The 18309-nt window shown below is 43.5% G+C and overlaps 1 protein-coding gene across 1 annotated transcript in view; it reads right to left on the bottom strand.

The window, feature by feature from the left end:
- Positions 1–18309, bottom strand: part of a1cf (apobec1 complementation factor) — a 69504-nt gene that overhangs the window by 3597 nt on the left and 47598 nt on the right. The window contains exons 7-11 of the mRNA XM_070875057.1: positions 18205–18302; positions 17841–18111; positions 15524–15741; positions 15281–15417; positions 2139–2269 (exon numbers count right to left, since the gene is read on the bottom strand). Of these exons, the coding sequence (XP_070731158.1) occupies positions 2139–2269; positions 15281–15417; positions 15524–15741; positions 17841–18111; positions 18205–18302 (855 nt within the window). The remainder of the gene's footprint in view (positions 1–2138; positions 2270–15280; positions 15418–15523; positions 15742–17840; positions 18112–18204; positions 18303–18309) is intronic.

Raw genomic sequence — 18309 nt, 5'->3', positions numbered from 1 at the left:
TTCACGAAGGAAGACACAAATAACCTTCCGGAAATACTAGGGGACCAAGGGTCCAGTGAGAAGGAGGAACTGAAAGAATTCCTTATTAGGCGGGAAATTGTCTTTGGGAAATTGATGGGATTGAAGGCCGATAAATCCCCGGGGCCTGATAGTCTGCATCCCAGAGTACTTAAGGAAGTGGCCCTAGAAATAGTGGATGCATTCGTGATCATTTTCCAACAGTCTATCGACTCTGGATCAGTTCCTATGAACTGGAAGGTAGCTAATGTGACACCACTTTTTAAGAAAGGAGGGAGAGAGAAAACGGGTAATTATAGACTGGTTAGCCTGACATCAGTAGTGGGGAAAATGTTGGAATCAATTATTAAAGATGAAATAACAACGCATTTGGAAAGCAGTGACAGGATCGGTCCAAGTCAGCATGGATTTATGAAAGGGAAATCATGCTTGACAAATCTTCTAGAATTCTTTGAGGATGTAACTGGTAGAGTGGACAAGGGAGAACCAGTGGTTGTGATGTATTTGGATGTTCAAAATGCTTCTGACAAGGTCCCACACAAGAGATTGGTGTGCAAATTTAAAGCACATGGTATTGGGGGTAATGTACTGACGTGGATAGAGAACTGATTGGCAGACAGGAAGCAGAGAGTCGAGATAAATGGGTCCTTTTCAGAATGGCAGGCAGTGACTAGTGGGCTGCCGCAGGGCTCAGTGCTGGGACCCCAGCTATTTACAATATACATTAATGATTTAGATGAAGGAATTGAGTGTAATATCTCCAAGTTTTCAGATGACACTAAGCTGGGTTGCGGTGTGAGCTTTAAGGAGGACGCTAAGAGGCTGCAGGATGACTTGGACAGGTTAGGCGAGTGGGCAAACGCATGGCAGATGCAGTATAATGTGGATAAATGTGAGGTTATCCACTTTGGTGGCAAAAACACGAAGGCACAATATTATCTGAATGGCGGCAGATTAGGAAATGGGAGGTGCAACAATGGGTGTCATGGTACATCAGTCATTGAAAGTTGGCATGCAGGTACAGCAGGCGGTGAAGAAGAAAAATGGTATGTTGGCCTTCATAGCTAGGGGATTTGAATATAGGAGCAGGGAGGTCTTACTGCAGTTGTGCAGGGCCTTCGTGAGGCCTCACCTGGAATATTGTGTTCAGTTTTGGTCTCCTAATCTGAGGAAGGAGGTTCTTGCTATTGAGGGAGTGCAGCGAAGGTTCACCAGACTGATTCCCGGGATGGCAGGACTGACATATGAGGAGAGACTGGATCGACTGGGCCTTTATTCACTGGAGTTTCGAAGGATGAGAGGTGATCTCATAGAAACATCTAAAATTCTGACGGGACTGGACAGGTTAAATGCAGGAAGAATGTTCCCGATGTTGGGGAAGTCCAGATCCAGGGGACATAGTCTAAGGATAAGGGGTAAGCCATTTAGAACTGAGATGAGGAGAAACTTCTTCACTCAGAGAGTTGTTAACCTGTGGAATTCCCTACCGCAGAGAGTTGTTGATGCCAGTTCATTGGATATATTCAAGAGGGAGTTCGATATGGCCCTTACGGCTAAGGGGATCAAAGGGTATGGAGAGAAAGCAGGAAAGGGGTACTGAGGGACTGATCAGCCATGATCTTATTGAATGGTGGTGCAGGCTCGAAGGGCCGAATGGCCTACTCCTGCACCTATCTTTTTCTATGTTTCTATATTAACCTGTGAGCAATGAAGCTTCGCTTGAGGTATGAACCATCCAGTGAAATGTTGGAATTTTAATTCTTGATGATTTGCCTATTTCAATTTAAAGTTTCCAATTCAAGACCAAATTTTCGCACACGTAGGATTGGGTCAAGTTGTTTGATGGTATATTTCCTTTGCAGTGCGTATTACTCTTTATATGTTTGTGCTACATCTGAACTCAAAAGGCAAAGGTGCTCCATTCCCTCGGTCTGAAATCTTTTGTCTTTCTGAACACAAAACTCACTATCCTCATCATGGCAAAATAGGTTTGTAAAATGATGCAGTGACAGCTTTCCAACAATGAAAAGGTTCTTGTAGCAATGCGCCAAGTAAGATTTTGTAACTCTGAAATTCGTTGCAAGTTGCAAAAGATGGTGTCAGTACGGACCTTCACGTACCTGTGAAAGCTGCAGCTGCAGGTAGCTCCGCGCCCTCAGTCTGAAGACCGAGGATCTGAAGTACATGCTCCGCCGCGTAACTTTTTGCTTCTTCCACTGCCGTGCACAGTTTGGGTGGTGTGAATGGCTGGCTGCAAGGAAACAAATATTCTGTTCGTTATTTAGTACGACCAGCTAATGCAATCCTTTACAGCAGGCAAATGCACTATTTAAAATAGAGTAAGTACACAGGGTCATGTTTTATTAATACAGAGCAATTACATTACATACGTATAATTACATAGCACTGAAACAGGCCATTCAGCCCAACTGGTCCATATCAATGTTTCTGCTCCACAGGAACCTCCTTCCACCCCTCTTCATCTAATCCTGTCAGAATATCCTTCTTTCCTTGCTCCCTCATGTATTTATCCAGCTTCCCCCTTAAAGGCACCTATGCTATTCGCCTCAACTACTCTTTGTGGCAGAAAGTTCCACATTCCAACCACTCTCTGGGCAAAGAATTTCTCCTGAGTTTCTTATCGAATTTATTAGTGACTATCTTATATTTATGGCCCCTAGTGTTGGTCACTCCCATAAATGGAAACCATCTTCTCTGCATCTATCCTATCACACCCCTTCATTAAAGACTTCTATTAGGTCTCTCTTTTCCTACATTACAACAGTGACTACACTCCAAAAGTACTGCATCAACAATGTGGACCATTTCCCATATCTCGGGAGTTTCTTATCAACAAAGGCAGACATTGATGCGGAGATTCAGCATCGCCTCCAGTGCGCCAGCGCAGCCTTCGGCCGCCTGAGGAAAAGAGTGTTTGAAGACCAGGCCCTCAAATCTACCACCAAACTCATGGTCTACAGGGCTGTAGTAATACCCGCCCTCATGTATGGGTCTGAGGCATAGACGATGTACAGAAGGCACCTCAAGTCGCTGGGGATATATCACCAATGATGTCTCCGCAAGATCCTGCAAATCTCCTGGGAGGACAGGCGCACCAACATCAGTGTCCTCGACCAGGCTAACAGCCCCAGTATTGAAGCACTGACCACACTCGATCAGCTTCGCTGGGCAGGCCACATAGTACGCATGCCAGATACGAGACTCCCGAAGCAAATGCTTTATGCGGAGCTCCTTCATGGTAAACGAGCCAAAGGAGGACAGCGGAAACGTTACAAGGACACCCTCAAAGCCTCCCTGGTAAAGTGCGACATCACCACTGACACCTGGGAGACCCTGGCCACAGACCGCCCGAGGTGGAGAAAGTCCATCCGGGAGGGTATTGAACTCTTTGAGGCTCGACGCAAGGAGCATGAAGAGGCCAGGCGCAGGCAGCGAAGGTGCGCACGGCAAACCAGCCCTTCCGCCCCCTTCCTTCGACGAATGTCTGTCCCACCTGTAACAGGGTTTGTGGCTCTCATATCGGACTGTTCAGCCACCAAAGAACTCACTTTGGGAGTGGAAGCAAGTCCTCCTCGATTCCAAGGGACTGCCTATGATGATGATGACAGGAGAACATTAATAAACTTGCAGAATGGGCATATAATTGGCGAAAGAAGTTCAACACAAATAAATGTGAGGTATTATATTTTAGTAGGAAGAATAGGGAGGTCAATTGTTACTTGGAGGATGTGAGTCTAGGTGGGGTAGAGGAACAAAGGGATCTCGGAGAACAAATACACAAATCACTAAAAGGCCATTAAAAAGCAAACCAAGCAATAGGGTTTATTTCTAGTGGGATAGAATTGAAAAGTAGGGATTTATGCTAACCCTATATCGAACCTTGGTTAGACCACACTTAGAGTACTGCATGTAGTTCTGGTCGCCATATTATAAAAAGGATCTAGAGGCACACAAGAAGGTGCAGAAAAGATTTATAAGCTTGATACCAGAAATGTGAGGGTATATATATCAGGAAAGGATGAACAGGCTGGGTCTCTTTTCTCGTGGAAAAAAGGCTGATGGGTGACCTAGTAGAAGTCTTTAAAATTATGAAAGGTTTTGATAGAGCGGATACAGAGAGAATGTTTCCACTTGTGGGGAAGAGCATAACTGGAGGCCATCAATATAAGATAGTCACCAAGAAATCCAATAGGGAATTCAGAAGAAACTTATTTACCAAGAGAGCAGTGAGAATGTGGAACTCGCTACCACAGGGAGTGGTTGAAGCGAATAGTATAGATGCATTAAAGGGGAGGCTGGACAAGCGTATGAAGGAGAAGGGAATCGAGGGTTATGCTGATAGAGTTAGATGAGGAAAGGTGGGAGGAGACTCGATTGGAGCATAAACTCTGTCATGGACTGATTGGGCTGTTTCTGTGCCGTATATCCGATGTAATCCTATGAGTCTAGCTCTGCGTTTGGGAATAAACCAAACTGAGGTTGGTTTGCTCATCCTAAGAAATGAGCATCTACTGTGTCACAAACATCATCACTCAGGGTAACAAAGAACATTACGTACCCTGACTTTATTCACTTTTGTTCAAGATCCAAGTTGGTTCCTTAGGAGGCTAATTTGCAATGTTTGATACATTAATTTTGTTGAACAAGGAGGGAAAGCCAGATAGAAGTATTTGTTCCCAGAGGTACTCTGCTTTGTGTCTCCATTGAGATATTTGTATCCATGTAAGATGTGAGGTAAAAGCAGCAAGCGAAATGTCAAGGCTCCAGAGCAGAGCAGAACAGAGTTTGGGGTAAAAATAATCAGAGTGGGTCAGGAAGGGACAGAGAGAGTAACAAAGGTAATAGGGCATCACTGACTAAGGTGACATCAGGGAAAAATAGAAAAAGGTCAAAGCTAAAGGCGCTATATCTGAATGCATGAAGCACTCGCAACAAAATAGATGAATTAATAGCGCAGATAGAAATAGGTTTGATCCAGTAGCCATTACGGTGGTTGCAAAGTGACCAAGGTTGGGAACTAAATATTCCAGGATACTTAACTTTTAGAAGAGGCAAAATGGAAAATGAGGAGGGATAGCCCTAATAATAAAGGATGGGATAAAGACAGTAGAGAGGAAGGATCTTAGCTCAGAAAATCAAAAAGTAGAATCAGTTTGGGTGAAGCTAAGAAACAGCAAGGGGCAGAAAACATTGATGATGTTGTTCATAGGCCCCCAAACAGCAGTGGTAATGTAGGACAGAGTATAAATCAGGAAATTAGAGGCGCATGTAACAAGGGTAATGCAATAATCATGGGGGACCTTAATCTACATATAGACTGTGCAAACCAAATTTGCAGTAATAATGTGGAGGACAAATTCATGGAATGTATAAAAGAGAGTTTTTGAGATCAATATGTTGAGGAACCAAATAGAGAACAGGCTATTTTAGATCTAGTATTATGCAATGAGAAAGGGTTAATTAATAACCTTGTGGTTGTCATGTATCTCTCATTACTGTATATAACTATCTTACCATGCTATACATGACTGTAACTGGATATGACCTGTAACAATAAGCATAACTTACCACCAGGGGTGCACTTGCAGGAGACACTCCATACCTGTCCCACTGAGGTATATGAAGGGAGGTCTCAGGCAAGTACAGCACTGGAGAGCTGGAATTAAAGGTGCAGGTCCTGAGTGACCTTGACTTCAGCATGTGTCTCGTGTAAGTCAGTAGATCAGAGTCAGGACTTAACAGTAGTAAAGGGGCCTTTAGGGAAAAGTGACCATAATATAATAGAATTTGACATTAAGTGCGAAACAGATTTAGTTAAATCTGAAATTAGGATCTGAAATCTAAACAAAGGAAACTACGTAGGTATGAGGGGCGAGTTGGCTCAGGTAGATTGGGAAACTACATTAAAATGTATGATGATAGACAAGCAATGGCTAACATTTAAAGAATTAATACATAATTTACAACATCCATTCCTTTAAGGCACAAAAACCCCACAAGAAAAGTGATACAACCGTGGCTAACAAGAGAAGTTAAAGATAGTATTTGATCAAAGGAAGATGTTTATAATGTTGCCAAAAGGAGAAGTAAGCCTGAGGATTGGGAGGATTTTAGTATTCAGCAAAGGAGGACCAAGAAATTGATAAAGGGAAAATAGAATATGAGTGTAAACTAGCAGGAGACATAAAAACAAACTGTAAACGCTTCCATAGGTATGTAAAAAGGAAAAGATTGGTGAATATAAATGTGGGTCTCTACAGGCTGAGACCAGAGAATTTATAATGGTGAATAAGGAAATGGCAGATAAATTAAACAAATACTCTCTGTCTGTCTTCACAGAAAAAGACGTGAAAAACCTCCCGGAAATAATGGAATACCAAGGATCTAGCGAGAATGAGGAACTGAAAGAAATTACCATTAGTAAAAGAATAGTACTGGAGAAATTAATGGGACTGAAAGCCGATAAAGCCCCATGACCTGATGGTCCACATCATAGGGTTTTGAAAGAGGTGGCTATAGAGATAGTGGATGCATTGGTTGTCATCTTCCAAAATTCCATAGATTCCAGAACGGTTCCCAAAGATTAGAAGATAGCTAATGTAACTCTGCTACTTAAGAAAGGACAGAGAGGAAAAACGGCGAACTACAGACCAGTTAGCCTGACATCAGTAGTAGGGAAAATGCTAGAATCTATTATTAAGGATGTGGTAACAGGCCACTTAGAAAATAATACTAGGATTGGGCAGAGTCAACACAGATTTATGAAAGGGAAAGCATGTTTAACAAATTTGTTTTGAGGTTGCAGTTAGTAGAATAGATAAGGGGGGACCTTTGGATATGGTGTATTTGGATTTTCAGAAGACATTCGATAAGGTGCCGCACAAGAGATTACTGAACAAAATTAGGGCTCATGGGATTGGGGGTAATTTACCAGCATGGATTATATCCAAGTAATCCATAATATATCCAAGTTTGCTGCTGATACAAAGCTAGGTGGAAATGTAAGTTGTGAAGATGCGGAGAGGCTTTAAGGGGATATAGACAGGCTAAGTGAGTAGGCAAGAACATGGCAAATGGAATATAGGGCCCAAGTTTCCACAGGATAAAAAACGGGCGCCCCTCCGAGCTGGGCGCCCGTTATTCGCGCCTAAAACGGCGCCAGAAAAAAAACGCGCTATTCTCGAGCGCTTTGCAGCTCCTTGTCTGTTTGGCGCGGCGCCCGGGGGGGGCGGAGCCTACACTCGCGCTGATTTTGTAAGTGGGAGGGGGCGGGTACTATTTAAATTAGTTTTTTTCCTGCCGGCAACGCTGCACGTGCGCGTTGGAGCGTTCGCGCATGCTCAGTGTGAAAAAAAACATTGGCACTCGGCCATTTTTGTAGTTCTTTGTAGCTGTTTAATTTTTGAAAATTTTAAAATAAAATCACATTGCCATCAGCACTGAGGCTTCCCTTCTCACTGTCTCCTTCCCCTCCCTCCCCTCCGCGGCAACAAACGGCTCACTCCTTCCCCTCCCTCCCCTCCCCTGCGCAGCAACAAGCCGCTGAATCCTTCCCCTCTCTCCATGGCAACAAGCCGCTGTCTCCTTCCCCTTCCTCCCCTCTCTCCATGGCAACAAGCCGCTGTCTCCTTCCCCTCCCTCCCCTCCCTCCACGGCAACAAGCCGCTGTCTCCTTCCCCTCCCTCCCCTCCCCTGCGCGGCAACAAGCCGCTGTCTCCTTCCCCTTCCTCCCCTCTCTCCATGGCAACAAGCCCCTGTCTCCTTCCCCTCCCTCCCCTCCCTCCACGGCAACAAGCCGCTGTCTCCTTCCCCTCCCTCCACAGCAACAAGCCGCTGTCTCCTTCCCCTTCCTCCCCTCTCTCCATGGCAACAAGCCGCTGTCTCCTTCCCCTTCCTCCCCTCCCTCCACGGCAACAAGCCGCTGTCTCCTTCCCCTCCCTCCCCTCCCCTGCGCGGCAACAAGCTGCTGTCTCCTTCCCCTCCCTCCCCTCTCTCCATGGCAACAAGCCGCTGTTTCCTTCCCCCCCCCTCCCGCTCAGCGGCACGAACGGCTGCAGAATTCTCCCTGGCTGAAGCACTTTCACACAGGTAGGAAGATGGTTTATTTAATCTTTTTTTTGCTTATAAATGTTTATTCAGGTTGGATTTATTTATATAATATTTGTATAAGTATAAATAAGGATTTATTGTAGAATTTAATGAGTTCCCTCCCCCCCCCACCTCGTTCTGGACGCCTAATTTGTAACCTGCGCCTGATTTTTTAATGTGTAGAACAGGTTTTTTCAGTTCTACAAAAATCTTCACTTGCTCCATTCTACTTTAGTTTGGAGTACGTTTTCACTGTGGAAACTTTCAAATCAGGCGCCAGTGGCCAGACACGCCCCCTTTTGAAGAAAAAATTCTGTTCCAAAGTAGAACTGTTCTACCTGACTAGAACTGCAGAAAAAAAAATGTGGAGAATTGCGATTTCTAAGATAGTCCGTTCTCCACCAGTTGCTCCTAAAAATCAGGCGCAAATCATGTGGAAACTTGGGCCCATAATGTGGAGAAATGTGAAGTTATCCACTTTGGTTGGAAAAATAAAAAAGCAGAGTATTTTTGAAATGGTGAGAGATTGGGAAATGTTGGTGTTCAGAGGGACCTGGGTGTCCTTGTACATGAATCACTGAAAGTTAACATGCAGGTACAGCAAGCAATTAAAAAAGCAAATACTATGTTGGCCTTTATTACAAGAGAATTTAAGTATGAGTAAAGACGTCTTACTGAAATTATATAGGGCCCTGGTGAGACCGCACCTGGAGTATTGTGTACCGTTTTGGTCTCCTTACCCAAGGATATCGATGCCATAGAGGGAGTGCAACAAAGGTTCACCAGACTGATTCCTGGGATGGGGGGGGATTGTCCCATGAGGAGAGATTGAGTAGACTGGGCCTATATTCTCTAGAGTTTAGAAGAATGAGAGGTGATCTCATTGAAACATACAAAATTCTTATAGGGCTTGACAGGGTAGATGCAGGGAGTGTGTTTCCTCTGGCTGAGGAGTCGAGAACCAGTGATCACAATCTCAGAATAAGGGGTCGGCCATTTAGGACTGAGATGAGGAGAAACTTCTTCACAAAGAGGGTGGTGAATCTTTGGAATTTTCTACCCCAGAGGATTGTGGAGGCTCAGTCTTTGAGTATATTCAAGACAGAGATCGACAGATTTTTGGATATTAAGGGAGTGAAGGGATATGGGGATAGTGCAGGGAAATGGAGTTGAGGTAGAAGATCAGACATGATCTCATTGAATGGCGCAGCAGGCTCGAGGGGCCGAATGGCCTACTCCTGCTCCTTGTTCTTATACAAACAATGACGGACAGGAAAGGACCAGCCTGTCCGACACAACTATGATGCCTTGTGCATCACAATATATACACTCCCCACCCCACCCGAAACCATGTGATCTCCTGGGAGAGGTGAAAAGCCAGATAAAAAACCCAGGCCAATGTGGGGGAAAAAATCTGGGAAATTCCTCTCCTAACACCTTAGGCAATTGAATTTGGTCCAGGAGATTACTCTGTCCCTGATGATGTCATGCAGTAAGAGGTGATCTCCAAAATTGACTTCTAGAATCAGCTCATTTGTTTCATGTTTTGTACAGTTTTCTTTATGATCAGTCCAATGAAGTATTCCATATGATTAGAATTAGATTATTGTTAGAGTGTAGACTCAGGAGGCCCTTAAATCTCCTGGCTTGACTGCAGTCAATCCAGCTTCTGAATGTCACCCACTCTTTTTCTTTGCTAGGCTGAACACAATACATGGTGTAGAATAAAAACTTTCCAACCTATAGTCACACGAGTCACTAGTTCCCTTGTTACACCAGAATTTCTGCGGCAAATTTATACATACAAGTCTAAAGCTTACTGTTGTTGATATTCGAGGATGAAGCACTGAATGCATTCCTATATTTCTCTTTGTCTGCTATTTTAATACAGGCATTAATCTTATATTTAAATAATTTAACACCTCCACTCAAGTAGCCAGACAAAGCACTATCTCGTTGATGTGCTAAGTGTTCATCTAATTATTGCCTGTAATTTCTGGGCTAGAGTGGTGTAAATTTGGTGCAGAAATCTGAACTTTTGGATGATTCTTGCTCCACTCGACCTGAACCAAGTCCTTACTTGAGTTAGGGCTGGGGTGATACTGTGGTGGCTTGGTACAGTTGATGGAAAACAAAATAGTCAAGGCACATCATGAGACCAGAGCGCCCAGCATATTGGAACCATCCCAAACCACAAGGACGTCCTGTAGATGGTGCACTGATGGATAAATATAATGCGTGTTGCAAGGGTTTTTTAAATGTATTCTCAGGATGTGGGCATTGCTGGCAAGGCTGGCCTTTACTGCCCATCCCTGGGTGCCCTGAGAAGGTATGGTTAGCTGCCACCTTGAACTGCTGCTAGCGGTTTTGATACAACTGCATGGCGAATAAACTGGTTGGGATTTTACGATACTTCAACAGCTTCATGGTCACTTTTACTGAATCCAGTTTTTTTATATCCAGGTTATGCTGAACCTAAGTGGCTGGTGTCACTCACTACATTGGGAGTATACTGCTCAGTTCAGACCCCACTACATGTTGGAGCAGTCGTCTCTGTCCTGATCACCATGCTTAAAGGTGAATTCTGGGGTTGCAAAGGGTACAGAGAAGAGTAACCAGCTGGAAAGAAGTGTAACAGGGATACGTAGATAGGATCAGGAAACAATGTAGATGTATTTATATCAAAGGGTCCTTTTGAAGATAGACTGGAAGGATTGGGCTAAACCAAATCTCAGGCATGCATCAAGTGCCCACCTTAAAGGGCAGTACGACTGGAATTTCAGTAGAATGCCCCACCCAAACTGATTTTAAATAAAGCAAACTAAGAAAAGCAACTAAAATAATAACATTTCAAAATCTGGAGAAAGACACCAGGATGTGCTCACTGGTCAGAGAAGGAATCCGATCAGCCTCAAATGACCATATCTTGGTACTCAAGGTCACACAGGCTCAGACTACAGACCAGAACATGGGCAAGCAGTTGGAGAATCCTGTCTGATGATCCACTACCTCCTATACCCTGTGGATAGCAGGAACACCAGGAGCTCCTCTGATCTGCTTACCCTATGTAGCGGGCAACCTTAAATAAACAGGGTAGAGCAACCCGGCAGCGAAATGGAGACAGGAGATGCCGGCTCCAGTGCCAACTCCTTTTTCCAGCACTCCTTGTTGCCCACGAGGAGCAGGAGTGCCCCCCCCCTGCCCCCGTGCACCCCCCCCCCCCACCCCGCTGGCCCCGCAACAACTCGGTCAGGCAGAGTCAGTATGCATTTATGAAGAGCAAGTCACGTTTGACAAATTTGCTGGAGTTCTTCGAGGATGTAACGAACAGGGTGGATAAAGGGGAACCAGTGGATGTGGTGTATTTGGATTTCCAGAAGGCATTTGACAAGGTGCCACATAAAAGGTGACTGCACAAGATAAAAGTTCACGGGGTTGGGGGTGATATATTAGCATGGATAGAGGATGGGTTAACTAACAGAGAACAGAGAGTTGGGATAAATGGTTCATTCTCTGGTTGGCAAACAGTAACTAATGGGGTGCCGCAGGGATCAGTGCTGGGACCCCAACTATTTACAATCTATTTTAATGACTTGGAAGAAGTTTGCTGATGATACAAAGATGGGAGGAAAAGCAATGTGTGAGGAGAACACAAAAACTCTGCAAAAGGACATAGACAGACTAAGTGAGTGGGCAAAAATTTGGCAGATGGAGTATAATGTCGGAAAGTGTGAGGTCATGCACTTTGGCAGAAAAAAATCAAAGAGCAAATTATTATTTAAATGGAGAAAGATTGCAAAGTGCTGCAGTACAGTGGGACCTGGGGGTACTTGTGCATGAAATGCAAAAGGATAGTATGCAGGTACAGCAAGTGATCAGGAAGGCCAATGGAATCTTGGCTTTTATTGCAAAGGGGATGGAGTATAAAAGCAGGGAAGTCTTGCTACAGCTATGTAAGGTATTGGTGAGGCCACACCTGGAATACTGCGTGCAGTTTTGGTTTCCATATTTACGAAAGGATATACTTGCTTTGGAGGCAGTTCAGAGAAGGTTCACTCGGTTGATTCCAGGGATGAGGGGGTTGACTTATGAGGAAAGGTTGAGTAGATTAGGCCTCTACACATTGGAATTCAGAAGAATGAGAGGTGATCTTATCTAAATGTATAAGGTTATAAGGGGGCTTGACAAGGTGGATGCAGAGAGGATATTTCTACTGATGTGGGAGACTAGAACTAGAGGGCAGAATAAAAGGGGCCGCCAATTTAAATCAGAGATGAGGAGAAATTTCTCCTCTCAGAGGGTTGTAAATCTGTGGAATTCGCTGCCTCAGAGAGCTGTGGAAGCTGGAACATTGAATAAATTTAAGACAGAAATAGACAGTTTCTTAAACGATAAGGGGATAAGGGGGCGGGCAGAGAAGTGGAGCTGAGTTCTTGATCAGATCAGTCATGATCTTATTGAATGGCGGAGCAGGCGTGAGGGGCCATATGGCCTACTCCTGTTCCTATTTCTTATGTTCTAACAACAACTTGCATTTATATAGCGCTTTTACTGTAGTAAAATGTCCTAAAGCGCTACACAGGAACGTTACAAAACAAAATCTGATAGCGAGCCACAGAAGGAGATGTTAGCACAGATGGCTCAAGCTTTCGACCTCCCCTCTACTGCGACTGGCGCCCTTCCCCACTCCCGCCTGTGATCATGATTGCCGGGGACCGTCCCCAAGGCTCCCCAGATGCGGCCTCCTGCTGCTGGTGTTCCCATCTGGCGTCGGCCAGCCTCTCAATTCAGTCGGCTGCAGGACAGGAAATGGAAGAAAAAAATTACAACGAGGTCCTGCCGGCCGTTAAATTCGGCAGGCCTTCCGCGTGCCAAGTCTCACCGGGTTCTCCCCCCCCCCCCCCCCCCCCACCCTGCTGCCTTACCTAATAATATCAGGGCCTAAGTTTCTCCAATTCTTTTTCTCATGGCTAACAGCAGAATTGGACAGAGGAAATGCCAATTGGAATTTTTCCTTTCACACTCCGTGCATGACTCTCTCAATGGACTTCTCCCTCCCATGCACCGCGATTGCTCTACTCTCTGCATAAGCCTCATGTGAATCAATCCAATCTAGTAACAGTTCTACAGCACTCAATCACCTTTCTCAACAGGTAATGATCCAGTTCCTTTATAAATGCATCTACTGAACTAAACTTTGTTCAGACATATTCACTATCATGTGGGGAAAAATTAATGTACTCTATACTCTAAACGACTGCACTGTGGGAGCCTAATTTAAATATATTGAATGAAGTTTTCCGCCTCTCCAAGATGGGACACCCGCACGCCTCGCTACCCGCCACCGTAAACGCAGCAATGGGCATGTACACAGCGGGTTGGGGATGCGTTTCACGTTTTTAATGGTTTAACCCCCACCACCCCCGACCTCAACCTGCCTGTCATGGTGGGAGTTAATATAGGAGCCTTAATCTTTATACTCTGTAAAGGTGGTGGTTAAGAATGAGATCTAATTGAACAGACTACACTCTAACCTATATCTGGTCTGCTCTTTGTCTTGCTTGTACCTCTCATACCTTTATTCCATCAGGATATCAAGATATAGTAGGAAATAGCATCTCTGTTTGCTGCTATAATCGATAGGTGCATCACATGAGCCCTGTGTATGGTAATACCCACAGCTGAAACATGTGTTTAATAAATGTGATTTCCCTATTACCTTTAAAGGTGCAGTCATATCACCGGTTAGAAACTTTTTGTAGAGAGTTTAAAACTCAATTAGCAGATCCAAGTTATACTGCTGTCTGCCTTGCACTGAGCTCTCCGTGACAATGGGCACTTGTATGCCTATCCAGGGGTCGATTCTCCTTATTATGACAGCAGAAAAGGAACATCTGCTAACCTGTTGATTCGAGATCAGTGCATCACCTCAAGTGCAACTTTTAAAGTGCCTGCTGATTGTGAATTGAATGGAAATGACACAAGAAGACTCAAAAGCCTCACTAAGTGATGCTTGAAGATTGCTTAAAGAATGATGAAAAGACTGAAAACAAATCTCTTCTATCTGAGCTATCTGTCCCTTTGAAGATGACTGAGATTTACACTGCCAGTCACAGCTTTGATATCAAGATAGCAGCAGTGAAATCCTTCGGAATGTTGGGAGATGAGAAACCAGAAGAATTTAATTGTATTCGCTCTGTAACAAGATCCCAAGTCATACTTAACTTTTGAATTTTTGAAACCGAGCTTACTTGGCTACCAGGGCAGAAGAATTTTAGTTAGCATCTCTAACTGTTCTGTCACGCCCAGATGTTGCAAAAAATAAATTAATTCTCCATTGTGCAAATAGACCTCAAATCCAACAACATCAAAGGGTTTTTCAATTTAGATTGAAATTACATGATTTCATTACAGCTCATGCACTGCATAAAATTTAGGATATCGATGGTATTTATTTTAATGACAAAGGTTGCTCAATATTTAATGACTGATCATGGATGAGCCAAATGGACTTCCTCATCCATGTTTATCCTGTGATCACATGATTGGAAATATTACATTTGTAACGTCCTCAGAAGGTCCAATGGACCTCCTGGACACCTTGAAAATGTGGCCGACCACTGCACCGCAGTTACATTGGCTCAGTGGGTAGCTCTCTCACCTCCGAGTCAAAAGATTATGGGTTCAAGTCCCACTCCAGAGACTTGAGCACATATTCTAGGCTGACACTCCGGTGCATTAGTGAGGGAGTGTTGCACTGTCGGAGGTGCCGCCCTTCGGATGAAACGTAAAACCGAGACCCCCTGTCTGCTCTCTCAGGTGGATGCAAAAGATCCCATTGCACTATTTTGAAGAAGAGCAGGGGAGTTCTTCCTGATGTCCTGGCCAATATTTATCCCTCAACCAACATCACTAAAAACAGATTATCCAGTTATTATCACATTGCTGTTTGTGGGACCTTGATGTGTGCAGATTGGGTTATGTATTTTCTACATTATAACAGTGACTACACTTCAAAAATATCTAGTTCACACCAATAATTTTCTGCTGCTGATGTCAGTAAAGTGCATGGACAGGTAGTCTCAACATAGATGATCTTTTATAGAAACATAAGCAGTAAGAAGATAATGCAAAATGAAATTGTATAACATACATGTTTGTGTACTGATTGGCAAGAGCAGGAATGGTGATTTTGTATACGAAGAGCTGTCTTTGGTCGGGTCCGATTGCAGAGTGAAGCTGGTAACCTGGCTGTCCCCAGCTATTTTTTTGGCATATATCTTCTAAGATCTGTATTAAAACATAATTACATTTTGTTCCCTCGTTAGTTTCATTGAACAACTTGAACTTACACAATGTTTGAAAACCTTTTATAGCAACACATAAAAGCTCCTACCTGAGATGAATGCTTCATTCCTTGTGGTTTTAGGGTCACTGGGTTGGTTGGAGTGAGCTCCATTCCAGGCAAGAGGTCGTAAAGTTTCTCCTCTTGCCGTTTGTCCGCTTTCACGTGGTAACCTGCATAACCACGCCCAATACCCGTGTAAGCCAAATAACCTCGTCCTCCTAGCCCTCTAACTCCTGCAGCCCCTACAGGTACATTCATGTAAATTTCTAGGAATGTAAGAAGGCATCAAACTGAATCACCAGAAATCACCTTGATTCTCGTTTTTAAATGAAGAGGCTAACCTCGATCACCAAGCTTGTTGAAAGATGGCGTTCATGCACTGAATAATAGCACTTGCATCTTCTTGCACTTTGGCAGATCATGTGACGGTATGCAAGTAAACAGGAAATTACGTTAATAAAATATTTCCCTGGATCGATCATAGATTATGGGGAGAGTCACCAATATGAACTTCTGACAACTCCTTTAAACCTTGCAGATTAATGAATGGAAGAGGTGTTGTGGGGGGAAATTCTGGGGCAAGTGTTTGTACCACAGGAGGAGTTTTTAAAATCAGCACATCCGACTCCATATAAAAATGTCGCCAATTCATTTCTAATGAGCTCATCTTTCAAAACATTACTTATGCTTGAGGTTAAGCATTTATTTAAAACATGCATAGATTAAGAAGTGATTCTGTTGTTGTTTCTATATTGAATGCAAAAACACCTTGCCGCAAAACACTGCAATTCAAAATACGGCACATTTTGATTGAATTTGCAATTCCTTCAGGAAAAACTGATTTTGATTTTGAAATTGTGAATGAGGAATCAAAGTAACTATTGATTGAAAGCCATCCCCCACCCACGGTTAGCATGCTTTGAACATATAACCACACAACCCTCCCTTTATGACTATAGTCATTCCTCATATTTAAGCTGGTTCCTTCATAAGACACCACCAATATTTTAACAGGATTTACTAGGTTACAAAACAAGAGAAAATACTCTTTTTAGCAGAAGGTATTCCCAATGTTTATGGTCCAAATGGCAGAATGTCTCGCTCTCTGTAGTTTAGGTGGCATGCAGAGATTCCAAACTACCTCATCGTAAGTCAGGATCACAATCAAATGCATTTATTTTTCAAATAAAATTGGCAGATTAACACATCAAAGGTAAAAACCTGTAAAAATTCAAATGCTTCTTGTAATTTTTCAGCAGCAAGTGAAGAGTTTCAGACACTCCATTCATTTACCTTTTACCTCACTGATCTTGTTTCGACGCAAAATTTGCAATTTCATTTCGAACACATTTGTTTTCCTTCATTACATAAATGCATCTCTCACTGGAAATGTGACAAAATAAATGATTGCCTCTGGCACGAATAGTTTAGAGAATTGCATCCTATTTGAACATAAAATTGGAAAGCTTATTGCATTTCAAATGTTTACTGTTCTTTACTGGTAGCATTTTTGAATACTGCATTGTTATACCAATGAATTGTGTTATTAGGAGAATGTAGGCCTGTGGTCCCCCACACAACGAGTTTCTGATCCCAACCAGGCCATTGGAGAGAATGATTTCGGAGGTGAAAAGAGAGGCATTTTGGGTTGCTCTTGCCTGCCTCCTGGTGCCACAAATCAAGAACTTCACTGTCATAGGGCCGCGTAACATTCTTATCATTCTCTTGATGAGGACACCTCAGCGTACACTATTTATGTTCTCAAAGCATCCCATTTATATCAAAAATACCAGCAAATATGTACTCTTCATTCTTCAGCTTTTTCCAGCCCCATTTGTATGTCATGCACACACACACAAACACACACACACACACACACACACACACACATTTTGATGACTGGCTGCCTTTCAGGCCATTCCACAGCTGTAGATCAACCAGTGGTTTTAAGCTGTTAATCCAGTTCAATGAGGTTACCATTTGATGTGTTAAATTTTCCTGAACGTCTATTGATTGGTCCATTGCTTTTTTAGAGCTAGTGCTCTCCGACTAAACAGAACGTTAAAGACTGATGTAGCCCTTACGTTTCAATAGGAAGTAGCCGCAGTTCTTCAGGATTATGCTGTAAGACAATGTTACATCCTAATCATAATTCATGAACTCCGTCACCAATCCTTTATTGCATTTTATGTTCTGATTTTTTTAAAAAAAAGGAATTTCTGCAGCCTATTTTGGAAGCTGTTAGCAACTTATCAAAGCACCAGCCTCTAATATTTACAATAATTACTGTGGTAGTGCTTGTGATTCCCACATATATTATATGATATGTGCAGTAACAGAAAAGACAGTAGAAAGATGGAGTTACCTCTCACAGAGGGAGCCCGTATTATCCCCCGTGCACTGAGATGGCCCTTATTCGGGAATCGCAGATTGGGAATGGCAGCGTAAGCCTGGGGTGCATAGAAAACTGGAGCCCCGAGGTAGGCAGCTGCAGGATCGTATACCTGTCCTAAAGTGTAGGTATATTCTCCTTGCAGCACTGGCCCTCGGCCCCCCGTCCCTCGGGTATAACGCACATAGCTGTCCTTATCCACAGGCTTGGCCAGTGTGACCTCAATTGGAGAGCCATCCAACACCTTCAGGAAATGCACAGAAAACATGTGTCATCATCGATATCTTCCAGTGTGTTACTCACAGCATGTCTTGGTTATTAGAAACTCCAATACTACCTTTCCATTCATCCCGTTCATGGCATTAATCGCATCTTCTCGGGTAACAAAGTGAACAAATGCATAATCTCGGATTTTCTTGACTCTTTCAACAGTGCCTGAAAG

The sequence above is a fragment of the Pristiophorus japonicus genome, chromosome 3 (genome assembly GCF_044704955.1).
Source record: "Pristiophorus japonicus isolate sPriJap1 chromosome 3, sPriJap1.hap1, whole genome shotgun sequence".
Lineage (NCBI taxonomy): Eukaryota > Metazoa > Chordata > Chondrichthyes > Pristiophoridae > Pristiophorus > Pristiophorus japonicus.
The sequence above is the reverse complement of the archived record's forward strand: the minus strand, read 5'-3'. Positions and strand labels throughout refer to the sequence as shown.